Raw genomic sequence first — 26628 nt, 5'->3', positions numbered from 1 at the left:
TAGAAAGACAGGGTCAAGATGTCTCTAAGGATTAAATTTAGTGCAGCAAGTTCACAGGGCCTCAATGTTTGTTCAGTAGATCTTTGTACTTCATGAGTTAAACTTCAGAATGAGGGAGTAGAATTGGATTCTGTGGCTAGGCATAGTACCTCTTTTTTTTTTTTTTTTTTTTTACATACCTAGGATGGAATTGCTGGGTCATATTTACGGGGATTGTATATACGTTCAACCTTTTGAGGGCTGCCACACCGCATGCACCATGTTATATTCCTACCAGTAACATGCGAGGATTTCAACTTCTCTACATCCTTTTTTTTTTTTAAATTTTTTAATTAAATCTTTATTGTTCAGATTATTACATTTGTTCCTCTTTTTTCCCCCCCAAAACTCCCCTCCTCCCAGTTCCCGCCCCACCCTCCGCCCTCACTCCCCACCCACTGTCCTCATCCATAGGTGCATGATTTTTGTCCAGTCTCTTCCCGCATCTCCCACACCCCTTTCCCCCCCAAGAATAGTCAGTCCATTCCCTTTCTATGTCCCTGATTCTATTATAATCACCAGTTCATTCTGTTCATCAGATTATTTATTCACTTGATTCTTAGATTCACTTGTTGATAGATGCATATTTGTTGTTCATAATTTGTATCTTTACCTTTTTCTTCCTCTTCCTCTTCTTAAAGGATACCTTTCAGCATTTCATATAATCCTGGTTTGGTGGTGATGAACTCCTTTAGCTTTTCCTTATCTGTGAAGCTCTTTATCTGACCTTCAATTCTGAATGATAGCTTTGCTGGATAAAGTAATCTTGGTTGTAGGTTCTTGGTATTCATCACTTTGAATATTTCTTGCCACTCCCTTCTGGCCTGCAAAGTTTCTGTTGAGAAATCAGCTGACAGTCGTATGGGTATTCCCTTGTAGGTAACTGAGTTTCTTTCTCTTGCTGTTTTTAAGATTCTCTCTTTATCTTTTGCTCTTGGCATTTTAATTATGATGTGTCTTGGTGTGGTCCTCTTTGGATTCCTTTTGTTTGGGGTTCTCCGCGCTTCTTGGACCTGTAAGTCCATTTCTTTCACCAGGTGGGGGAAGTTTTCTGTCATTATTTCTTCAAATAGGTTTTCAATATCTTGCTCTCTCTCATCTTCTGGCACCCCTATAATTCTGATGTTGGTACGCTTGAAGCTGTCCCAGAGGCTCCTTACACTATCCTCGCATTTTTGGATTCTTTTTTCATTTTGCTTTTCCGGTTGGGTGTTTTTTGCTTCCTCGCATTTCAAATCATTGACTTGATTCTTGCGCTCCTCTGGTCTGCTGTCGGGAGTCTGTATAATATTCGTTATTTCAGTCCGTGTATGCTTAATTTCTAGTTGGTTCCCCAATATAACATCGAGGGTCTCATTAGTTTTCTTGTAGATCTCATTAAGTTTATCGGCGGCTTCTAAACAGTTCTTGAGAGACCTTAAAAGTGTGGTTCTGAACTCTATATCTTCCTTTGACAATTTTGTCCTGTTTCTTTGTCTCCGCATTTTGTTATGCTTCCTTGGTGCACCCCCTAGTGGTCTTTGTGCGCAGCTTATAGTTAAACCTTGATTGTTGTAGCTAATACCAGGGAGGGTTTGACCTCCAGGCCAAGTGGCTATGAGAATCAGCTGTGTCAGCAGTGAGAGAACTTCTGTCCTCTAGGGAGGTGCTAATCTGGCGTTTGCCTGAGGCTATCCGGCAAATGCCTGTGTGCAGGGCTTGGGCGGAGCGGGTCGCACAGGATCAACAGGGTGGGCCGGAGAGAGCAGTTATGGCGGCTCTCAGTCCTGTCTCCAGGGGCTCTGCCTCTCTGAGTCCCAGCACCCGCTGCAAAGCTCGGAGAGAAAGCTGCACTCGCTCTGACCGAAGCCAGACAGTCCGCTTCTCCCGTTTGAGTCTGGGTCCCTAAAGACTCGCCCGTATCTGGAGCTCAGAGTCTGCGACTCCCTCCCGATTGAAAACGCCAACCGTGCCCTCCGCCGCCAGCCCGCTCCGCGCACTCCGCACCTCAGAATTTGACTTCAGCACTGTGCCTCCTCTGAGTGTCAGTATGCGTTTCTCTTTCCTCCTAGTTGTAGGACTTCAACTCAGCCAGTGTTCCTGTGGTTCTGGGTGATGTCCGTTCCATTTTTTAGTTTCACTTTTGAAGTAGTTGTTCAAAGCAGCAAACTCCGGCGTTAACTAGGCATAGTACCTCTTGACCAACATTGCTGTACTCTTCTAAAATGTACTTGATTGCCTCATTCACACAGCAAACAAACTCAGTGCCTGCTGTGCTCCAGGTCCTCTTTTAGGCTCTGGGAATAGAGAAATGTGTCTCAGGAAGGCCCTGTCCTCAAGGAACTCACATTCTAGGAGGGTAGGAGAGATACCCATATAAACAGAGTAGTTCAGGCAATTAGGTCAGGCGCCATGGCAATTTCAAACTCTTAAGCCCTGGAGTGCCTGGGGCTCAGTCCTTCTGTCTCTCCACTGTCTTCCTTTACTCTCTAAGTGAGCTCATTATCTCAAATCTCCCCTATATGCAGATAGCTTTATACGAACACCCCTTATCTCCACACTCAGTCAACAGCCTCTTGACTTAGATGTCTAAAGATAAGGGGGCTCTATAGCCTGGTTTTCCTGGGTCAGTCCTGATTCATGCCTATTGTCCTGGCTTAATCATTAATCACACCCCCTTTTAATTCAAAACTGTCCTGATTTGGATAAAGAAACTTACTATATTCAAAATCAAACTTCTTATTTTCTGTACAAACCTGTTTCACCTGTAGCCTTCCTGTCTCAGTAAATGGCAGTTCCACCCTACACCCCATATCTCATCCATCAGCAAACCTACTAATTATCTTCTGAATATGTCCAACCACTTCTTAGCAGCTTCACTACAACTGGTTTCCCTGCTTCCGTCCTTGGTCCCTTATAGTTTCTCCTCATTTTTTAAATACCTACTGTTTAGAACTTCTAATAGTTTCCTATCTTGGTCAATAAAAATTAAAGTCATTACAATGGCCTGTATAGGTCCTACATGACCAAGACCCCAGCCATCTCCTGATCTCTTCTCTGACCACCGTCCCCTCTTTCTTGGCTCCAGCTGCAGGGTCTTTCTTGTTCCCTGTGTGAGGTGCTTAACGTCACCTACAGGACCTTTGCACTTACTGTTTCCACTGCCTGGAAAGCTCTTCCCCTAGATAGCCACATGGCTCTCTCTTCCTTCAATCAGGTCTCTGCCAACAATCAACAAGTATTTCTCTGACTACCCTATCCTATATAATAAGAGGCTAATATGCAAATCGACCGAACGGCAGAACTACTGGTCGCTATGATGCGCACTGACTACCAGGGGACCGCTGCTCAACGCAGGAGCTGCCCCCTGGTGGTCAGTGCGCCAAAAGCTGGGCTCATGGCTGGTGAGTGCAGCGGCGGTGGCGGGAGCCTCTAAGGATGTCCAACTGATGGCTTAGGCCCGCTCCCCGTCAGTTGGACATCCCCTGATGGCTCCCAGACTGCGAGAGAGCACAGGCGGGCTTAGGGACCCCCCCCTCCCAAGTGCACAAATTGCATGCACTGGGCCTCTAATCTATATATATAAAAGCCTAAATGACTGTCTGACCATCTGACCAGTAGCTATGACGCACAATGACCACCAGGGGGCAGACACTCAATGCAGGAGCTGCTGAGCTACGGTGACTTGGCAGCTGTGGTTCTCAGGTGATGTATCCAGAACCAGAGAGGAGGGAGCCTGATTCCTGGTGTGTCACATGAGAACCACCTCTAGTCTAAAATAATAATACCTCACTTTTTTATTTCCACTGCTTTTCTATTTATCAGTCTTCCCCGACTAGTATGTCACTTCCAGAGGGCAGCGACTATTTTGTTCACTGCTCTGTCCCCAGCACCTCAAGCAGTGCCTTTCATGTGCCTGGTAAATATTTGAAGGAATGATCAAAAAAAGTTGTTGAATGAGTAGAATGAATAAATGACTGGATGGCAGTGTAGGAACAGTAGTCATTCTTACCTGGGGAATATAGGAATTGTTTAGGCTTATATATAGGGGAGTAAACAGCTTTCCCTTGTTTTGTACATAGTGGGGAAACTTTCTAGCTCTAGGGCATAAAGACGGGGAACCTAGAGTTGGGAAGCCAGCATTCTATTAAACTATCTGCTGTTTAATGTGTGTGTTTTTTCTAGATAATCACATTTTTGCCTGGGGCAATGGTGGTAATGGTCGCCTGGCAATGACCCCTACAGAGAGACCTCATGGCTCTGATATCTGTACCTCCTGGCCTCGGCCTATTTTTGGATCTCTGCATCATGTCCCAGATCTGTCTTGCCGTGGCTGGCACACCATTCTCATTGTTGGTAAGGGTTTCACATGTGTGGATTGAGGTGGCTTTGACAGAGGATAGACCTCTACTTAAGATGCTGGTGGCTACATTATTGGAAACAAAAGTGTCCTGAAGGAAAGAGGCTACTTCTGTAAGTCTTACAATGTCAGGATGCCATGCCTAGTGGTAGAAACAGAACATTGTCACTTCCTGAGCTTTATCATTTGCCACCTCTTGACCATTTTAAAATAAATTTGTTTTTACTGCTTTCAGAGAGGAAGGAAAAGAGAGAAACATCAATGATGTGTGAGAATCATAGATCAGCCGCCTCCTGTACACCCCCCACTGGGAATAGAGCCGGCAGCCGTGCATGTGCCCTGACCAAAAATTGAACCATGACCTCCTGGTTCATAGGTTGACACTCAACCTCTGAGCCACACCAGCTGGGCATTTTTTAATATAACTTTGTTCTCTGCCTCCCTTGCCATTGAATTTGTTACTTCTAGTTCTCTACTAAGTAGCATTTGTTGTCTGTGTTTATGCTGTTTTGAGAAACAGTACACCTTTAAAAAGAAACTAAAGCATAACTGCTTTCTGCAGAAAGAGTACTTTGTTATGAACTAAATTATATAAAGGCCCTCTGTGCGGATTTATAAATTCATTCTTTTAGATCAGTGGTTCACTACCTTGAATGCACATTAGTCTCCTGAGGAGCTTTTAGAAATCCCTGTCCAATTAAACCAAATCGCTAAAGCTTCCCAGATGATTCCAAAGAACAGTTAAGGAGAATTGCTACTTTACATAGTGAATATACTTTATATAGTGAATATAGAATATAGCTAGTGGTGCTTGGCTTATGTTATTAATATCTAAAACAGTAATTAATTTTAGTTTATTTGGAGTGAGGGATAGCAGTTATCTCCTAGATCAACTCCCTATCCTAGTCCTTCTCACTTTTTCCTGCCTATAGCTGTATATAATGCTTAACTACTGAATTTTTTTCCTCAGAGAAAGTATTGAATTCTAAGACCATCCGTTCCAATAGCAGTGGCTTATCCATTGGAACTGGTAAGTAGCTATGTCTTAGGTACCAGTAGTTTTGTGAGGTGTGGAACTTTGGGTTGGAATCCATACAGTCTCTCCCAAAAAAAGGAAATATCTTTTGGGAACGAGGAATACAGTGATCAAGAGGGAGGATCATATTTGGGTGGATTTCACAGTAAGTTATGACTTTTACATTGTGGTCAGAGGAAGAGTACATCTTTGCCCCCACACATATGGAAGTAATTATGTGGCTTGCCCAATATTGTAATGTGACTTATGTGTTGTCTTTTTCCTGACGAGGCTTAGGGGCTACAGATTCTGTCTACCCTGTATTTCCATGGTATTTCTAGGGGTATTCTATATTCTACTCTATAGAAATAGTTCTTCAAAACAGGCCCTCAAAATTAAAAGTTGGCTAGACTTCCAGGTGGTTAGGAAAACTAGCTTAAAGCTCTCTGGTCGTTTCCTTTGGCTTCTTTGTTCTTAGTGCTCTGTTATTTGGGATCATGCCAGGAAACTGGATATGTGTTTCTTTTTGGTTTTCCATTTGCTAGACTACCTGCAGTCTTTGATGTCTCAGAACCTGTGTTCTGATATTTTGTGGAATCAAACAGATAAAAACCCAGAATAAAAGCAGATTAATCCTCCAAAAAGAGGTAGTTGCAAATCTGATCTAGAGTTGTTGAACTTTAGTTTACAGACACATGCACGTACATTATACCTCTTATTAGACTTATTTAGTAATTCATTGCTCAGCATATATTTGTGCATATTACTACCTGTCACAAATGATAAAATCTCTTTTTGCAAAGCACAGCTGTTCTATTAGAGCTTTGTTTTGCTGGAACGGTATTTAAAGGAAAAACATAAGATTAAAAGCACATGTCCATTGGCTAGAAAATGTAAACTACACAATGGCAGGGATTTTTGTCTTTCTTTTTTTTTTTTTCAGAGAAGAAGAGAGAGAAACATCAATGATGAGAGAGAATCATTGATCGGCTGCCTTCTGTATGCCCCCTACTAGGGATCGAGCTGCAATCCGGGCATGTGCCCTTGACCGGAATCAAACCTGGGACCCTTCACTCCCCAGGCTGACGCTCTATTCCCTGAGCTAAACCAGCTAGGGCATTTTTGTCTATTTTTATTCATTAATTGTATCCACATTGCCTAGAAGAATGCCTGGCAAATGGCAAGTGCCCAGTAAATAGTTGTTAGTTGAATGTGTTATGATCATCCAATAGCATGTTATATAAGAGTGAAAATGAACATCTACAAATATTTCCATAATGTAAAATGTAAAAAGCAAGTTACAGCAGACTACATGTCTTATATAAAGTTCCAAAACCAGGAAAATAAATAACATACTGCTTAAGGATACATACGTATGTGATAAAGTTGTTTTTCAAAGAAGAAATGATAAATGCAAAATTAAAAAGTGCTTACATCTGGGTAGGAGGCGAGAGAAGGACTTCACAAAGCAGGCCGAGTGATACAGGTAATGTTCTAGTTGAGCACTGTGCCATCGCCCTTTCTGCAGCAGTAACAGTGTTCTGTATGTGTGCTGGCCAGTGAACAGCCACTAGCCACATGTGGCTGTTGGGCCCTTGAAAAGTGGAGACTGTGACTGAGGAACTGAATATTTAATTCTGTTTAAATACCCATATGTGGCTACCATATTGTAAAGTATAATTCTAATTCTTCAAGTGGTAGATTCATGTGTGTTTTATTCGGCACCAAAACTTACACATAATTTAAAAATCGTCTTATGTATATCTCAGATGTAACATAATTTTTAAAAACAATTTAAAACAAAAAGCAAGCTTCAGAATTATTTCGGCATCTATAGTTCTACCAGTTTAGTAGGACTGCACTGGTTAGTATAGTGGGTAGTCATAAACAGTCCTTTACATTTAACTTTAGAATAGACCATGCAAATTATCTTTTTTTAGCTTTGGCAAAATTTACTTTTTCAATTATCTTTTTCTTTGGCCCATAGTAAAATTCAGTTTCATTTCTTGACCACACATCAGCCAGTCTTCATTAAGGTAACTTGGAATATGCTTCATGATATAGAAAGAACCAGCAATCCTATTTTTTAAATTCTTACAAATAGTCATCAAAGAATTCAATGACTTTAATAGTTGAAGACTTCTCCATTCAGATGTTTCCCCAGAAAGGGAGCTGGTGGTGAGTTTATCTGGCAACTTTAAGTGGGTTTTGGTTCAAATGTGAAAGAGCTTTGTATAGAAGATGAACCTTTGTGGAAGATGCTGGAGTCTGGATGTATCTTTTAAAGCGTGGATGCTAGATTTGATGAGCTGTGCTTGGGGTGATTGTTCAGTTATGGTTTAGAACACTGATCATTTGCTATGAACATAGGGAAAAGCAAGTTTGGGAAGAAGTAAATTATCATTATGAAGAAACTGATATACAATACCTTGTGTAAAAACTAAAAACTTTAGTCCCAAATACTTGACTTACACTGTTGCTATTCTACTTCATGCAACTCTAGTCACCTCTTCCTAAGTCAGTGGGGCTCGAAGGTGGTAAATCTTTCTTGCTGCATAGCCAAGTTGTCTGTTTCTGTGCTATCTGTCAGTGGTTCAGAGCTCTAGCCCGGGAGGAGGAGGCGGCGGCGGTGGGGGAGAAGAGGAGGACAGTCAGCAGGAATCTGAAACTCCCGATCCAAGTGGAGGCTTCCGAGGAACAATGGAAGCAGACCGAGGAATGGAAGGTTTAGTCAGTCCCACGGAGGCCATGGGGATCAGTAGTGGGGCCAGCAGCTCCTGTCCTGGCTGGCTTCGAAAGGTAATTCCTTTGGTAGAGGTACCTTAAATAAAATATTAGATCCTTTGCAGGGACTGGAAAGGAGTTGTCAGAATCTTTCAGTTTCCCATGTCCTGTTCGAGTGTTTTGTAGCAGGCACCTGGGTTTCTCATTTCTACCTGGAACAGAATCACCAAATCTTGAATCATTTTTTCTTCCTGACAAGAACAGATGCAAAATGTTCTCATACCTGTATTACTTAAATGAATGTAAATTAATACAGGCAGTTTTTGTAATACATGTGTGCAAAGATTAAGCTCATGATTTTGTACTGTGATTTGGGGCAATTGGAATGCTTACAATAGAGAAATGGATTATGCAAGTTGAAGTGCAGACAGTAAAAATGTTGGAGTAAATTTATTTATATGGAAAGTTGGTTATAGCATATGGCTGTGCATAGAAAGATGAAATAACACTTGTGCAGTAAGATCCCATTCTTTTAGCAAATATGTAATGCATAGAAAAATGTCTACTGTGAAGACTATACTAATTATTTTAACAGCAGTTATCTGTGAGTGATGGAATTGCTGGTGATTTTTATCATCCCTCTTTGCCCATCTGTATTTTCTCATTTTCTACAGTGAACATTTATAGTTTGTGAAATTTTAAATTATTTTACCAAAAAGATCAAATCTATATATTTACAGCTCCCTTTATAATAACTTGATAGCTGTACAGGGAGTCTGAATGGAGGAAGCAGTACACTGTACTATCTGAAGCATCAGCCTCAGCCTTTAGAAGCCTGGCAATTGGCCTCGCTACCATCACCTTAGAGCGTCCCAAGTCACTGACTCGCCTACACAGAATAAGTGTGTTGGGGAAGCATGTCAGGCACTCCAGACTCTGTTCTTGAAGTTAAATTCCTATCACTGTAACTCCTCTGAGGAAGGGCCGACAGGTTGTGGACAGGTAGGGAGAGCTATGTCATAACCACAAGTGTCCTGGCCCACTAGAGGGTGCTGATGTCACAATAGAGTGAAAGCTTATAGCAAGAAGGAAGTTTGAGATAAAGTAAATGGCTCAGACAGAACTGATGAGATTCTCTCTATATACATAGGAGCTGGAAAATGCAGAATTCATCCCCATGCCTGACAGCCCGTCTCCCCTAAGTGCAGTTTTTCCAGAATCTGAGAAAGATACCCTGCCCTATGAAGAGCTGCAAGGACTCAAAGTGGCCTCTGAGGCGCCTTCAGAACACAAGCCCCCAGTAGGTGCCTGGGTAACTGAGCTTTTTGCCTTTGAATCTCAACTAGGTACAGTGGCTGCAAGCTCCACCCAGCTCTCTTGGCCTCACTGTCTCCTCCTCTGGTTTCTTTGGTCTCCGGCTGCTCTGTATCAGTTCATGATGCTGTCTATTTGATAGTGTTTAAAGCCTCTACTGAAGGGTAAACTGAGTTGTCTTGGAAAAAATGTTCACTCTTTCACATTGCTGACAGGCAAACACTTTTCTATAGCAGAGAACTGTCTTTCTTTTCTTTCTGCCTCAAAAGTACCAACATTGAAATTCCAAAATTCAAATCCAATTTTTCACGATACTGGTAGGGTTGGTTGGAGGCTTTAAATACAAGGTTGGGCAAAAGTAGATTTATAGTTGTGAGTACGTGAAGCACAGAGTATGTTCTTGAAATATTTAATAGTTATTGTATTATTTTCCATACAAACAACTGTAAGCCTATTTTTGCCCAACCCTGTATAAGAAATAATGCTTAGGTCCAACACATGTCATGAATACCTAACCTTGATAGAAATTAAATTGTGGTAAATACCTCAGTAAAACTGTAAACCAGGGGTCATCAAACATTTTGGGCCACACTGTAATTATTTAAGGCTTTGTGACCATAAGTAGTCTCTTTAGCAGCTATGCCACTCTGACATTAGCAACCATAGATAATACATAATGAGTATGCTTGTATTCCAATAAACTTTACAAAAACAGGCAGTAGTACTGATTTGGCCTATGGACTGTCTTATGCTATAAACAGGGTACAATAGAAGAAGGGAGAAAAGTTGAGACTAGCAAAATTGAACAGCTCCCCAAAAGAGGTAATGCAACCTTTGAAACTTTAAGGTAAACCTCTGTCAGTTAGTCTTGAATTGTTTTAGGAATCCCGTTTACTGAACACCTCTCACATCTCTTCTAAAGTGTGATCCGCCACATTTCATGCATATTGACCCTTTGGATCACAGTTTCCTCACTGTGATTCGAAAGACTTGTTCCAAACTAAATTATGCTTCCCCACCTCAGCATTTTATTTGTTTGTTTATTTTTAATCCTCACCCAAGGATATTTTAGAAAAAGAGAGAAACATCGATGTGAAAGAGAAACATAGATTGGTTGCCTCCCGTATGCACCCTGACTAGAGATCGAACCCACAACCTGGGTATGTGCCCTGAATGGGAATCAAAACAGCACCCTTTTCAGTATGGCACGGCGCTCCAACCAACTGAGCCACACTGGCCAAGCCCCATTCCAGCATTTTAAATGGGAAGATATCAGTACACTTTAAAGTGTTTTCACAAAGTCTTCCAAAATAGATGATTGGTTTTTTTACCTTAGCATAATGGAGACTGAGGCAGAGTTCTCTTGCCCTACTATGTTAGGGCCAGGTGCTCTTGTAATCCTGGCTGTTTTCTGTTTATCTTGCATGAACTTCATGTGTATATGTTTTATTATATATTTTTTAAATACTTTTTATTGATTTCAGAGAGAGAAAGAGAGAGGGAGAGAGAGATGGAAACATCAATGATGAGAAAGAATCATTGATCAGCTGCCTCTTTCACACCCCCCTCTGGTGATCAAGCCCGAAACCCGGGCATGTGCCCCAGCATGAATTGAACCATGACCTCCTGGTTCATGGGCCGATGTTCAACCACTGAGCCACACCAGCCAGGCCTTATCTTATTATTTTAAAAGTAAAATCTGGTAGCACTTAGAGGAAATTTAGATTGGGGAGCTGTGGCTTCCAGGCAGAACCTCCTGTGACCTCTCTCTCCACTCTTTAGCCACCTCGGCTGAACCCTGCAGGAACATGTGCTGGGAAGGGAACACCGTTGATTCCTCCTCCCTGTGCCTGCAGCACTCTGCAGGTAGAGGTTGAGAGATTGCAGGGTCTGGTGTTAAAGTGTCTGGCTGAACAACAGAAGCTCCAGCAAGAAAACCTCCAGATTTTTACCCAACTACAGAAGCTGAACAAGAAGTTGGAAGGAGGGCAACAGGTAAAAGCATTAAAAGAATAATTCAATTTCAGAGTCTGTTTTTGAAGAATCACAGAAACAAAATTCCAAGGGCCAATATATACTTACTCTTTTGTAAGTGCTTACTTTTTAATGATGTAACTTTTTGAATGAATTCCAGAAGCCCTGAGCCTGGTTCAAGCACCTGGATTGAATGATTTTTTATCACCTAACTTCCAGTGTTTTTTGTTAGTCTTTGTTTTTTCTTTTCCTTCTTATTATGAAAATTTTTAAATATGACAGTTCAGTGAACACCCATATATTCACCATCTGGATTCAACAATAGTTAACATGTTGCCTTATTAGTTTTGTGTGTGTGTGTTTAGAATGTGTATGTATTTATTTTTATTTTGATAAATCATTTTCAAGTAAATTATAAAAGTCATGATATAGCCTAAATTCTTTCTTAAACGTATCCAAAAATGAAGACATTCATTCTCTTGGATAACCACAATACCATTATCACACTTAACAAAATTAACACTAATTATCTCAATTCTTATCCAGTATCCAATTGATACTCAAATTTTCCAGTTTTCCCACAGAAGTGTCCTTAACTGTTTTTATCAGACCAGAATCCAGTCAAAAACCCCACATCACATTGTTATGTCTCTTGTTTCTCTTAATCTAGAGAATTCCCTTCACCACCATCACTTCCCCCCCCCCCCCCCCATGACGACTTGAAGAAACAGGGTCAGTTGTTTAACAGAATGTCCCATATTTCTGGATTTGTCTTGTTTTCTTGGGGCATTGCTTAACTTGTTCTTTTGTCATCCTGTCATTTCTGTAAACTGGAAGTTAGGTGCAAGACACAGTTAAATTTAAGTTAAACTTTTTTTTTTTTAATCCTCACCTCAGGATATGCTTACTGATTTTAGAGAGAAAGGAAAGGAGAGAGAGAGAACATTGATTGGTTGCCTCCCCAAACCCGCAACCTTTTGGTATGCAGGATGATGCTTCAACCAACTGAGAGCCACACCAGCCAGAGCTTAAGTTAAACATTTTTTGTAAAAATCCCTCACAGGTGATGCTGCATGCATTGTTTTTAATGAGCCATAGTACAGCGTGAACTAGGATAGGGAAATATGGTTCAGTCCATGGCTTTGCTATTTAACAACTTTTTGTATTTGGACAAATTACTTTGTTTTAATAAGCCCTAGTTTCTCACCTAAAAAAATAATACCACCTAGTTTGTATGGTTGTTTTGAGGATTAAATGAAATAATGTCTATGAAAATACTTTGGAAAGTAATGCTTACTAGAGGTAAGCATGGGGGAATTGGCAACTATAGCCGACTGGAGGGTTGTTTGCCTAGGGCTGCCTCAGTTTTTAAACTCAGAGTTCTGAATCCCAGAAAATCCTGCTGTCTGCAACAAACCAGGACAGTTTGCCTCCTACCTGCAGCAAATGTAAAGGGTAGCCTTTACCTAAGGGAGTATTATGAACTTCTCACAATACTCTGGCCACAAATCCCTAGAGTTTGACATTGAAAATCTAGTCCTGAACTGCCATGATAGGTAGCAGTAGTGTTAATGTGGAACTGTGTTTTATCTGGACAGATGGGAATGCATTCCAAAGGAACTCAGACGGCAAAGGAAGAGATGGAAATGGATCCAAAGCCTGACTTAGATTCAGATTCCTGGTGCCTCCTGGGAACAGATTCCTGTCGACCACCCAGCCTCTAGTCTCCTGAGCCTGTATAGCCTCCAGGAAACTGGGATCCAGAGAACTTCACAGCACACTTACTGAATGCAGAGCGCGCTTTCCTGGCTTTGTTCACTTGCAGACAAGGAGCGAAGGCGGAGGCTCTGAAGCACTTTCCACATACACTTGGAGAGTGGCATTGCCTATTAGATAGGATCTAGGAGTGGTTTTGTTTTGGAGAATGGAAGGGCCCCGTGGCCCTGGCTTGGTCCTCAGTGACTGCCATAGCAACAGCAGCTCTGTACCTCATCTGGTGATCCCACCTTTGAAGAGGAGACACAATGCTCACCTTAATTTTGCTGGTAGCAGCTTACATCCCATTTATCATTTTCACCGTTAATTGGAAGCTGCCTTGGAAATTCAATACCAGGCATTGCACCTCTGGGTGGAGGAGGGAAAAGTGTGAAGCTGGAGTGGGCTGGAACCAGGTGGGGCCCCCAGGGTCATCTGTAGAGAGGTGAAGTGCTCTGAGCCCTCTCAGGAGTCCTGAGTCCAGGAAAGACTGGTGGAGTCAGTCCCTTGGGCCAGTTTTCAGAAAGTTCAGTTACATCGTGCAGCTCAATGCTTTAGGAGGAAAAATGGGCTTCAATTGCTTTTCCTCTGAGGTTGATTGGAATTTCTTTGGTGAGGAGTAGCGAAAGAAGGGCAGGTCCCTCCTCATCACACAGCTGGAGTGTCCAGCTGTGGCCAGTGCAGGGTGGGCTTTCCTAGCTTTGGAAGATGCCTCTGAGAGATGAGGTGGCTTGTAGAGAATTGAGCCAGTCGGGCAGTAGGAGTGGCCTTAAGAGAAAACCATGAGGGACAGGAAGTCCTCTAGCTGCCTCTGCTTGCATGTTTGAGAGGCCGGCAGTGACAGTCTTCCGTCCAGGCGGCCTCTTATGCCTCTGCCATGGCTCTTACGGTTCTGATCTTGACATCAGCAGCCCCATCCACTCCTTTTCTATATGTCTAGTCAGTATTTTCTCCCCTTTGGTGTTTATGACGCCGTTATCAGTGAATCTGTATCACCTTTCATACTTAAGTGGCCCAAAGCCAGCCCCTAAACCTGGTAGTCCCTGAAGCCTAACAGAACAGGTAGAGCCTGCCAAGTGAAAGGAATTTGGCTGAGCTCCCTTCTAATCCTGTAGTCATGTCCTTATAGACCAGAGCAAGCTGGCTTTCCCAAAGAAAGTGCCCTAGAGCATTTGATGATTTTACGTAGGGTGTGAGCTTGCTATCTCCACCTAGCCTTGTGAAAGGTTCACGGGCCGCCTTGGACCGCCTTGAAGAGTTTCACATCCTACCTTCCTAGAAACAGCTACATTGTTTTATTTCCTTTTCCCTAAACCAAAACATAAATGTTTGATGTCTATTTAATATTTTGGAAGGATCTGTGCAATGGAAATGTTGTCATTTCCCTGAAACTGATGATGTAAAGGCTGATGTTCCAGGAAAACCCCATAGCTGGGGATGGGCAACTCTGTCCAATGGGATCTTCTTTGGTTTGATGTTCCCATTGTTTTCTCAATTCTGGGAAGCCTAGTACAATGGTACTAATGTAATCACTGAAGCCTTTTCTTAAAATAAGGGAAGGGGCCAACCCTGGATTAAGCTACAAATTCTAGGGACTTGGGGGTTTGCTATACACCCTAATAATGGGTTTGGTTCACCATGTAAACGCAACTTTGATTTTTTTAAAGGACTGACTGGCCTTTCACATTCTTGTGTCCCTCATGCGTACCATCTCAGCAGGCCTGAGAGGCAGGGCCAGTTTGGGTGTTAATCATGAGTGTTGCTTCTGCTATGGATCTGAGGAACATGGGATGCTGCTGAGACTGGGGGATGGAAGTGAGCATTGAAGGGAGGATAAGACCCCTGTCCTAGTTCCGGAGTTACTCTCTAGCAGTGGAATGCTGTGGTCATTTTCTCTAGCATGTTCCCTTGGGAAACCTAGGTTTGCTATGAATCTGGCTGAGAATCTAAATTCTGTGCCTTAGAAACAATTTGCACTTTCCCAAATTGTGCCTGGGACAGCCGTATTTTCTCCACCAAACAGCTATGCAAACAGAAACCAGTTCAAAGGTGGCAGCCATGCTTAGATAAAAAGTGAAAAGTGAGGTAGCAGAAATGTCTTTGAATGGTTTTCTGTAATTCTCTACTTCTCTATACAGTGCTAGGTGTTTTAAGTTTTCCGTAGTATTGCTTTTGAGTTACAGTATAACCTGAGTTATTCCTCTGCTCTGACATTGTTGCTGAAGAACTAGCTTATTGTTGGCCAGATGTTTGAAAGGTTGAGGGTGGAGTGGTTTGGCATTTCTATTTTAAATAAACATTTAAACTCTCAATCAGTGCTATGCCTTAGTAAGTCTGTGCATGGACATTGTCACTGGGGATAAAACACTCTGATTCCAGGCCTTTGTGAAACTTTTAATTCAGTGGTAACAAACAATGCAAGGGACATTTGCACAGAAATAATCTTTTCCTCCTTCCAATTTCTTGCTAACAGAATCATTTCTGCTGTTACAGCTCCCCTTCCACCCCCACCCCCCCAAAAAAACCTTCTGAAATACTGTGCTAAAGTGCAGAGGGAGAATAAAATAAGCCATTAGAGGAGGAAGAATCACTTCTTGTACTTGCCTCCCTGATCACAGTGGCTTTTTCAAGTGATAATGCCATTTATGTTTATAAAACTGGTTTCCCTCAAAGAGGGTGAACTGTATTTTGGTCTCCCTGGCATAGCACAGCCATGTTACAACTTCTCTCGGCTAAGCATTTCACTAGAGTGTAAAGCAAAAGCAGCCTTAAACTCACATTTCATTTGATTTTCCATGTATTTGGAAACATTCATAATAGACCAACTCTGGAGCAAAGATGTAAATAAATTCTTTCAAAAAAGTATCCCTGGGCCTATAAAGTATTATTCATGATAGTGTCAGGGCAGAGTGGGCTGTAGCCAGGGCTACAAAACATGTTCCTCCCTACTGCAAAGCCAAAAATCATTTATTGCTTCGATAACTAACTATGGAAATAAACATACTGATCACTAAACCTCATAGAATCATAACATTTGGGAGAAAAACGCTATCACATCTCAGCTACCTCCTGTGCAGTTGTGAAGTGGTAAATTGATGACAAAAAAAAAAAAAAAAATGCTGGCTCAAAGGTACTGTGCTGCCTTAAATACACCACTGTTAAGCAGCACTGTGTTACCATGTCTGCACACAGTGAGTTAGCTATGAGATTCTTCCCACTGCTTAACCTTTGAACTTTATAATTTATAACATTTACATGCACTAAAGGTTCTTGGATGAAGTAGTATAATACATAGACTAACAAGCAGCATTGATTTCTCCACGCATCATTCTCTGCTACCCAGGAAGAGACTTAGAAAAAGGTTTCCAACCTCTTCCCAAAGATCAGTTCAAGCTAAATTTAAAAGACTGACAAAATCAAGGCCTAAGCCTGTTGCGATTGAAGGGAACATTAAGACATTGACTATTGTTTTATTTCTCTAGCAACATAGTGAATAACTGCTTCCTGTGTCTCCAGAAAGCACCCTGCCCCCTACACACACACACACTTTATTCTCCCCGGAGGGCCCTGATCTGTGACCTTAATAATCGTGCAGGGATCCCCAGCCCAGTGCCTGTGGGGCCAGGCAGATAAGGCACATAAGCGGGCCTGTGGTGATCTGAATGCTCTCCCCTGTCAAGGAGCAATTGGTTCTGAGCCTCATTCAATTAGTGCCATGCAGGGTGGCTGGCCTGGTCTTTCCAGAACTTCTAGTTATGTAAGAGATGCTCCATATCCCAGTTTGTAAATGCCAGGTTATATCGTTAGTGCTGTGCCAGCAAATAAACTGTGGGGCAAGCAGTCCACAGGCCACCACTTAGTAACGTTGGCCACGGCCCATTTTTGCCATCTATTGTTTTTACCATCAAGTATGAAACAGAGTGGACCTTGTTAAACTTGCCTGGGGAATGTCATAGTTGGATTAAATATCCACTGTGTGTGTGAGGCTTCTTTAAGTGGCCAACTGAAAGCCCTGTTATGTGATACTTTTTTCTTTGCAACAGTTAAAAGCATAAAACAAGTCAATAGATGCTGTTTTTAAAATATGTAATTTTTTTTCCAGCCTAATGTCCTGTAGCTTCACAGCCAGAGTCTTAAACTCATATTTCAAAGGGGTTTGATCCGTTAGCCCCGCCACGCAGAAGCAGCTGCAGTGGAAATGGAACAGGAGTGAGTGGCCATCTGTTGTTCAGTAAAATACGGTTTTGTTGTGTGCCTAGTCCTCTCTGCCCGGGTCAGGTCGGGTGACTTTTTTACAGTATTTTAAACTAGTAATTGGAGTGAATGCTCTCAGGACAATAACCCTACTGGTATTTCAGGTCTGTTATACTAACTTCATCCTATCAGAGCTGATACTACTCTGTCAGATACACCTCATCACTGCTCCCACTTGGCAAGTTGAGGGCTCATTTGTTTAATTTTAAATCCCACAAGCCCATTTATTGAGGGTCTAATTATAAAGGTTCCTTGCACTAGGCATGATTCTGCACAGAGAAAATGAAAAACACCTGGTACCTTTGCCTTCAAAGTTTGCTTTCTAAAAAAGAAGTTGCCTGTGGGTAGTATAGTCAGCGGGGACAAGTACATAGCAATGTACAGCTTGCTTTGATGGTACATTTTGCTGCTTCATTTGAAATGCCATCCATCCAACTTACCAACCTCATTTGAAAGCAGAGTGCTAGCAATAGCTGACGCTGAAGTTTCCTCCCCTTTGACATCGGAAAAGAACAACTACAGAGACATACAGTGTGTTTTCCCCCATCCCTACCTGTGACGTAGAAGAAGATGAGGTTCCCTTTACGACACAGTACACCATAGGGAGGGTTTAGGCCAGCCGTGGGCAAACTACGGCCCGCAGGCCGGATTCGGCCCGTTTGAAATGAATAAAACTAAAAAAAAAAAAAAAAAAAGACCGTACCCTTTTATGTAATGATGTTTACTTTGAATTTATATTAGTTCACACAAACACTCCATCCACGCTTTTGTTCCGGCCCCCCGGTCCAGTTTAGGAACCCATTGTGGCCCTCAAGTCAAAAAGTTTGCCCACCCCTGGTTTAGGATGTATTGGCACCTTAACCTTACATACTTGTATTGGTTTTTAGCCAGGACCATGCACCAAGGAGGTCACGGACAGACTTCCATTTGCCTTACAACAAAATCGTATTATCTTTTATGAGATATCATCTGGGTGACCTAGGTCCTCTGACACCAACTCATCTGAATGAGCCAACTTCTCGCAAGAATGAGAAGAGTTAACAGGAGCCACAGACAAACATGCAGAGGCAGTGGCAAGAAGGCCAAGCAGATGCAGGCACTTAGCTAGCACAAACCACAAGCCAGCTCGTGAGAAGACAGCTTTAATGTAGCCTGCTCGCCACTCTTAACTGTCTTCACCCATCAGTTCTTAGGGCAGTAACATGAGGCACACCAGCCTGAGGTGGGAGGCTGAGACTTCCTTCTGCCTCCTGCTGCTAGCGATGGGTTTCTCCTCCCTGATTTCAGCTCTGCAGGCTGATCTGGGAGATGTATAAAATCTAGTTCTTCCTGCTTTGCATCAAATCATTCTACTCCTACCTACTGCTCAAGAGAAGCCGAGCTTTCTGGAATGACTGAGGAGATTTCCGCTGTTGTCTGCTCAACTGGAATGCTTCCTTGGAGGCAAAGGACGGTTCTTGATGGTCTTGCACTTGGGAATGTGCCGATCAGCCACCTTGGGAGCAAAGTGACGGCTACAGTGAGGACACTGAATATAGTCTGGATTTTCTGCAGGCGGGATGGGAGGCAAGTCTGAGGGGTTTCCACCTTTGGCAATTACCCGCTGCACCTCTCGAGCCTGGCGGAGGGTACGGATGAAGGATTCATGCTTCTGTCTCCAGTTGCTCTTCCGTGGAGCTTCAGCCTATAAGTAGAAGGCAGACCAATCATTCAACGTGGCATTTATCTCATCTCCCAAGTCTCCACTAGAATGACGGTAAGGAAACGGTTCAATCCTGACTTGCCTGCGTGGAGGCACTTACACTGAGGTCCTGCAAAGGGGGATGAGTCCGGAGAAGCAAGCCATGACCCGCAGCAGAGACCTGGAGAGCCTCGGGCTAGAAAGTGCCAGGACCCCAGGGCTGCTATCCCACCCTGCACATCCACACCCTCACAGGAGAACAGGAGTTTATTCTCTGGAGAAATTGAACCCGACAGGTGTCAAATTCACGAAATCCAGGCACAGGGGGGAAAAGGTTAATCTTGGGGCTGAAAATAGGGAGCAAGTACAAGTGTTCATGATGAGCTGCAGAACTGTCAGCCTCCTTCCCTCACTTGGCTCCCTGGGTGCCAAACACATGGGCACCTTCTTAGGAGACTGAAGGGTTCTCTGGATGCGCCAAGCAGGCAAGAGAAAAGCCATCAGACACTAGCCCTGGGGGATGGCAATTAAAAGGCTCACTGTTTGATAACCCTAATATGAAGGTCCTTAGTCAACAAGCCCACTTAAGCTTAAATATGAATGGACAGCCAAGTATTGCCAGGTATTTGAGTAAGACAAACATGAGAGAGACCAAAACAAGTATACAAGCAAACACACACACTCAGGAAGCAGCAACAAAGCAGGTACCAGGAAAAAACATTTTTTAAATGAAAAACCATAGTACCAACAAAGAAGTTATTAGAAGAAATTGTGACCATAAAACAAGAAGAATATATACACTATGGAAAAGGAACAAAGACCAGAAAGGCCTGGCAGGTGTGGCTCAGTTGGTTGGGCATCATCCCATGTACCAAGAGGTCACCTGTTCGATTCCTGGTCAGGGATCAATTCCCAGTAGGGGACATGCAGGTAGCAGCCAATCAATGTTTCTCCCTCTCCCTTCCACTCTATATAAAAATCAGTATAAATGTTTTAGAACTTTTACAAATTAAAACTGATAGCAGGAAATAAAAATGTTACAAAATAATGTCAAGAAGATTATGCAGAATGGGAAAGATCAAGATATCAAGATGGAAAGTAGAAAATATAATATTAAAAAATTATAAACTCAATCCAGGAAGTCCAACATCTGGCCAATACGCATTCCAAGAACAAACAAACAAAAAACACAAAGAAGGCAAGAGGAGGAAATTATTAAAGAAAGAATACTATAAACATTCCTAGAGTTAAATGTCACTACTCTTAAGATTGAAATAGCTTATCAAGTATCCAACATAATCATTATAAAACCAGAATTTCAGAATTTAAAATCCTGTTAGATTTTAGAAAAATAAAAAAAGGATGATTTCCTATAATGGAGCAAAAATCAAAATGGCATCAGATTTCTCAACAGTAACATTGGATGCTAAATACTAGTGGGAAAATGCCTTCAAAAATCTGAACAGAAACTCACTTTCCATCAAGAAATCTCTACCTGGCCAAGCATCAACCAAATTATAAGGCTATGACATAGATATTTTCATTCATTCCAAGACAAAAATATGTCTCCCATGCATCTTTCTTAGTAAACTCCCACAAGGAAAGAAGTATAGCAAGAACAAGGAAGACTCGGATGCTGGAAACGGGACCCAACACAGTGGAGAAGCAGAGAGTAGTCCCAAGACAACAGGGCTGCACCAGGTGTGGAAATAACCAGTGCAGACTAGAGCAGGAGGGAAAAGAGTGGTCAGAGGGAGGTTTCCAGAATTTAAAAAATCAAACTGATAGACTGTCTGAGGCGTTTGAACAATTACAAAAACATCAGCAGGTGTCTGACATCGGGTGAATCATTAAAAAAAAATTTATAGAGATAAGGTACATTTGAAAATAAGTCAATTATTAACTCCAGGTGCATGTGCGCAGGACAGAATTTGTTCACTCATCAGTGAACAAAATATATGTGGTTATTATTATTTTCTTTTTATTGTTTTATTGCTTAAAGTATTACAAAGGGTATTACATATGTGTCCTTTTTTTCCCCTGCCCTTGACAATCCCCTGGCCTCCCCTACCCCCCAGTGTCTTATGTCCATTGGTTATGCTTATATGCATGCATACAAGTCCTTCGGTTGATCTCTTACCCCCCTCCCTCCTGCCCCCCAACCCTCTCTGGCCTTCCTGCTGCAGTTTGACAATCAGTTTGAGGCAGCTCTGCCTCTGTATCTATTATTGTTCAAAAGTTTATAATGGTCTTTATTATCCAGGAATGAGTGAGATCATGTGGTATTTTTCCTTCATTGACTGGCTTATTTCACTTAGCATATGTGGTTATTATAATGTAAAAGCTGACCACTGGTTTAACACAAAATTGTAATTCCACTACAATGGCAGTACACATGTTTATAAAAATGTATTCAAATATTTAGACTATAATAAAAATTAATCTTAAAAAGAAGGCAAGTGATGCCACATCATTAATGATGAATACTAGGAAGAGGTGTTATTGAAGGAAAAGGAAGGATCCATCAGGAGAGTCTTATTGAAATAGACAAGAAGGCAAGAGAATCCGTGTTGGAGGTGGTGTCCAGGAACTGAATTAGAGAAAAGTTTGCCAACTATATGATACTTATATTCTTTGTTTGTTTTGACATTCAGTTAGCACAATCACAAAGTATCAAAATGTGGCCTCTATGCTCAAATGCTTATGGTCCAGTAGAGAGACAAGAGGTATGAGTATACTGAAAGTTACATGAATATTAAACGATATCAGAAAAATCACCTGTTCCTTCTGAATACACTGGAACAGTGGTTGGCAAACTCATTAGTCAACAGAGCCAAATATCAACAGTACAACTATTGAAATTTCTTTTGAGAGCCAAATTTTTTAAACTTAAACTATATAGGTGGGTACATTGTTATTAACTTAATTAGGGTGCTCCTAAGGCTTAGGAAGAGCCACACTCAAGGGGCCAAAGAGCCGCAGTTTGCCGGCCACGGCACTAGAAGAATGAGAAGGAGACACAAACTACTCAGTTTCTAAGGGCACAAACTTTGGGAATAAGACAGGACATTCCAAGGAGGGGAGTGCATCTCAATGCAGATCCTTTCTGCCTTGGTGTCCTCGATGCAACATATTCCCCCAAACTAGTTTCCACAAAGCAAGGGTATCTGACCCCAGACACCCAAATCTTTTGCTTCACTGCTACTGTAGGAATTAAAGAAACACACGATTTTTTTACATTCTGGCCAGAAATAAACCACTAGAGTAGTGCCCTGGCAGATAGCTCAGTTGGTTAGAGCATTGTCTCTATACACCAGATTCGGGTCAGGACACATACAAGAATCAACCAATGAATGCATAAATAAGTGGAACAACAAATCAATGTTTCTCTCCCTCCCTCCCTCCTTCTCTCTCTTCCTCCCTTCATCCCTTCCTCTTTTTTAAAAAAATTAATTAAAAAAAAGAAATGAAAACAGAATGACTCTCACATGTTGCTAGAATAGTAGAGCTGGATGGGGCTCTGAGATCATGTGGTCTAGATTTTCACAAATGTTGACCATTTGCATACCACATTCACTTTATCCCCCATTAATATTTTCTTTAAATTCATGATTCTTAGAAATCAAGGGCATAATATGTTGTATTTTTTAACAAACACTAAAACTACTAAAATAAAAAAATGTCTGACAGCATGCCACACTTTGAGAAACACTCATTTACAAAACAAAACAAGTGGCATAACGTTGACAGGGTGGTAGTTATTCACGGGACAATCCCCTCCAGATCTAATGGTCCAAATGTCCTTACTTTTTACGGCTTAGGTTTTCTGCAGCTGGAAATGTTAACCAAAAATAAAGTCATTCACCTTTAAGGTGTTTACACTCTAAACGGAGAGAAGAATTCCAAACTTAATTGTGTTTCATGTATTTTACTTAGAAGGTATATAAAAACTGAGCTAATCTTGAAAAAGTAGATGTGGTCACAGGAGTAGTAACAGATTCTAATCTCGGAAGGTGGCAAAGTATATTGCAAAGTGAAAGGAATCCTCTCAAGGTAGTAAAATGCAGAATAGTTCTTTTCTTTTAAATTTTCTCAAAGTAAATGTTTATCACTTTTATAATAAAAGAGTGACAAATTACATGATAAAATACATGAAAGTGATAAATTTCCTCTAGATACCCTGGGGTGAGGACTAACAACAAACAACAAATGACTAGATTTTGGAGTCATTCCAACCCAGTTTTATATTCTGACTCTGCCACTTAAAGCTGTTTGTGATCTCATTCAGGTTGACCTGAGACTTGATTTTTGAATTGATAAGAGATCATGAAATCCTCACGTTTGTGGTGAGGGTCGTATGAAACTCCTGCTCACAGTAATAACCAATAAATGTTCATTAATAACCAATAATTGTTAATTTATAACAATTACATTTTTTCTTAAAAAAACAAACACCAAATGAGGCTATAACAGGCCTTTACAATGATCCCCACTCAAGGTCAAATCCGTAAGGTCCTTGTTACCTTGACTGAGGCTGGTCCCTTCCAGTTCAAGTACTGCTCTAGTTCTGTGCCCTTGGCCCGGGCCCGGGAGGAGTCAAACACTTTCCTCTTGGAGCCCTGCGTCCTGCTGCAGACGGTGGAGTGTCTCTCCAGCCTGAGCAAGAGAAAGTTGCGTCCACAGTGGCTGCATTTGCCCAGTTCTGGCTCTTCGGTGGAACAGCTGGAACCTGAGGAATGTGGTGCCCTAGGCCAGTTAGAATTGCTGGTGGACCTTGGCCAAGTGCTGCCTGGCCCTTCTGTGGGCTGAGGACACTTCTCCTTCACCTGCCCCGAGGCATGGTCTCGGATTTTGTTGTTGTTTGCCACTAGTCTTTCCCTTTTGAGCTTCTGCATCCCATAACCAGAGAACTGGAATGGGCTACAATTTTCTTGAGACCCTCCCCCAGTTTCCTCCTCTCCACTGAAGACCTCCTTAGAGCCAGAGTCTGGGGAGAAGACGGGTCTGTAAGTGGAGTTGCTATTACCTGTAAGTCTCCTGCTGGGGAGTGTCAGTCTCTGTAACTCTCTTTTTTCATTTTCCTCAGCCTGTTCTTTTTCCTTCTGGATCCTTCTGAGTTCTTCTTCTGTCTTCTTCAGCTTTTCCCGTAGGAGGGTCTCTTTTCTTCGAATTTCCTCCTCTAAATTCTCCCCTGCAGCTTCTAGTCTTTGGATCTGCAGCCACTCGATCCGGGTGGGGTTTGCCAGGGTCCTCTCCCCCTGCCTGGCAGCAGCAGTACCAACCACAGATGAGCCGGCCCAGTTCCTCAAACCAAAGCTGCTGTATGACAACTCCCTTGGCTCAGGGGGTCTTGGAGAGACGTCTTGGTCCCCATCCATGCCAGTCTCACCTGTACTATGAGACTTCCTGTGGAACACAGGTTTCAGTGGGTATGCCCGGTCCACTCCAACTCGCTTCTTTGTAAAGGGGATGAATTCATGGTTATTTGCTTTGGGGTACTGGGACTGAGGGCCTGATGAGTAAAACAAATCCTTGGCTTGGCTCTGGAGGTGGCTTTTTGGCTCTTGCTGGCTGAGTCCAGCACGGTGGGGACAGAAGCAGCTCCCAGCTCTCTCACAGGTGTTCCGTTTGGAGTGAGGGTAGGGATGATTCAGCATCAGCTCTTTGTTGCTCAAAAGCTTCTCCTGGGAATGATGCCTCAGGTGCCCCATTGAGGACAGCTGGGGAGAGTCACCTTTTTCATAGGGCTCTTGCTTACTTGCGTGGAGCCCGGGAGCTTTTGTTTTATTATGCGGGAGCATCACACCCACAGGCAGAGGTGGTGCCAAGTGGAGATCAGCCATTCAGGGTCTGGACTGAAGCCTAGAAGAGGTTTAAACCAGATACAGGTGAGAAGTTTTTTCTGAGTTCACCTTGGTCATTAAAGCAACTGTCTACATGTGTCCTACCCACGTTTTCCTTTCAGCCTTTTAGGGACAGTGGTGCTGAGTCTGCTAGAGCTCTCCTTCCGTAAGCGTTAGGTGAGAGCTTATTTAGTCCTGTGAATGCTTATCAGGTCCTGAAGATAGAAAAACGAATGTGCTACAGGTGTTCCTGCCACCTACCTTTCCCCGATCCCGGTACCAGCCTCCGCTGTACAGAGGGGTGCTCCTGGCACACACAGTATATACTCCCTATGGGTGCAAAGCGCTCTGGGAAGAGCTGTTGGTTTGGAAGTCAGGTTTTCGTTCTGCAACACAGGACAAGCCACCTCCCCTTGCTGGCTCCAATTTTTCCACCATAAACGGAGGAGTTGGCTCAGTTACATGGCTGTAATTTCGGGACCTTAAGACTCCAAGTCCAGCCCCATCATTCTACAGGTGAGAAAATTGCGGCCGGAGGTAGTGACCGGCCCACAGAGCTCTCAGGGCTTCCCTCCCGCTGGGTCCGCGCTCGACTCCAAGGAGCAGAGCAACCGCACGGGGCCTGCAGCAGGTGCCTGGCCGTCAAACCCTCACCCAAGGAGTCCCAGCGGCGGGAGGTTCGTAACCTGAAAAATGGGGTAGGAGGGGGGCACCTGACCCGACCGCCGCGGGTTTTAGGTCCGGAACACGGAAGTCACACTGTGTCCTGGAGGGTCAGCCGGGGCGTCCCCACTGGGGGCTCCGCTTTGGAGACAAGCCTTCATGTTGTCCATCGGGCCCTTGGGAGGGCGAGGGGCTGACCCCATGTCTCCCCGCCCTTCCGCGTACCTGGCTGTCAGAGACAACTCCAGCTCAGGGCACCAAACCCCGCCACTCACCTCCGGCCGCGCAGGCGCCCGCAGCTGGCCCCTGTTATGCCCGTTGCCTGGAGACGCGAGCGCGTGCGCGCGCAGCCCCGCCTCCCGCCGCGAACGCCGCGGGGTGGGGGGCTTGGGGGAGGGGATCACGCGCAGGCGCAGTCAGAACACGAAGGGGAGCGGCCCGGGGCAGCTGCGGTTGGTCTGACTGTCCCTTGACCCCCTGTCCCGCCAACTCTGCCGCTCCGTGCCCTTGGGGAACAGGGGAGGGGATGGGAGAGGCTTTCTGGGGCTTCGTGAGAAAACTTGTATTTGTCTGAGAGCAGTGACCCCAGACCCCGGGGCGTGCCCGTCCGTGGCCGGAGCCGGAGCCCCTCGCTCTGCCCCCCAGTCCTGGCGCCGCAGGTTCCGAGGTCCGCCCTTAGAGGGCGCGGGCTGCTGGGTGCGGGCCCAGGTGCGGCTATGCGGTATCTCTCGGTGCTTTTCTCCGCAATCGTTCAGACTTTGCGGCCACATTTTAGCAGTGTGGCTTCGCTAGGCTGTATCTTTCTGGGGTAGTTTTCTCGCCAACCTCATGATTTTGATAGAGTGTTTTACTCTCACGTGGTACCTCTGGCAGTCTCTGCTCAGGGCCCAAGAATGACTCCACCACACGTAAAGGTAATAAAGTTAACTGCCAGATCAAAAAGGATCGGCATAACCTGGTTTCAACACTAAATGGTATTCCATGGCTCGTTAACATCAGAAGAGTTTGCCTTGTGCTTCAGGTCATT

General features: G+C 43.3%; 2 protein-coding genes across 6 annotated transcripts in view; one reads left to right on the top strand and one right to left on the bottom strand.

The window, feature by feature from the left end:
* NEK9 (NIMA related kinase 9) overlaps window positions 1–16277 on the top strand; it is a 39977-nt gene extending 23700 nt beyond the window's left edge. For 2 of the 4 annotated variants that reach the window (XM_036313320.1, XM_036313347.1), the window contains 6 exons: window positions 4204–4374; window positions 5349–5408; window positions 7984–8192; window positions 9268–9429; window positions 11214–11426; window positions 13004–16277. In XM_036313320.1, the coding sequence (XP_036169213.1) occupies window positions 4204–4374; window positions 5349–5408; window positions 7984–8192; window positions 9268–9429; window positions 11214–11426; window positions 13004–13129 (941 nt within the window). In that variant the 3' untranslated portion in view covers window positions 13130–16277. The remainder of the gene's footprint in view (window positions 1–4203; window positions 4375–5348; window positions 5409–7983; window positions 8193–9267; window positions 9430–11213; window positions 11427–13003) is intronic. The other 2 variants (XM_036313328.1, XM_036313337.1) reach the window with 2 other exon arrangements.
* Window positions 16278–18540: 2263 nt separating this feature from the next.
* ZC2HC1C (zinc finger C2HC-type containing 1C) lies at window positions 18541–26006 on the bottom strand. 2 transcript variants are annotated; one of them, XM_036313363.1, is made up of 3 exons: window positions 25827–26006; window positions 23619–24957; window positions 18541–19098 (listed from the first exon to the last, which is right to left on the bottom strand). In XM_036313363.1, exons 2-3 carry the CDS (start codon window positions 24936–24938, stop codon window positions 18835–18837), a joined length of 1584 nt encoding a protein of 527 aa, XP_036169256.1. In that variant the 5' UTR covers window positions 24939–24957; window positions 25827–26006; the 3' UTR covers window positions 18541–18834. The 2 variants fall into 2 exon arrangements, with proteins under 2 accessions (XP_036169256.1, XP_036169266.1); XM_036313373.1 differs by having other exon boundaries at window positions 25877–25995.
* Window positions 26007–26628: the final 622 nt, after the last annotated feature.

Source organism: Myotis myotis, unplaced genomic scaffold, assembly GCF_014108235.1.
Source record: "Myotis myotis isolate mMyoMyo1 unplaced genomic scaffold, mMyoMyo1.p scaffold_m19_p_1, whole genome shotgun sequence".
In the NCBI taxonomy this organism is placed as follows: domain Eukaryota; kingdom Metazoa; phylum Chordata; class Mammalia; order Chiroptera; family Vespertilionidae; genus Myotis; species Myotis myotis.
This window is presented reverse-complemented; position numbering and strand designations above follow the sequence as displayed.

Bases quoted from the DNA above. Each gene is read 5' to 3' on its own strand.
- ZC2HC1C (XM_036313363.1), bottom strand. From the start codon at position 24,938: ATGGCTGATCTCCACTTGGCACCACCTCTGCCTGTGGGTGTGATGCTC. The intron at 19,099-23,618 runs GTAACAAGGACC...TTCTACTTATAG, and splicing joins AGGGACCAGCCTCAGTCAAG to GCTGAAGCTCCACGGAAGAG.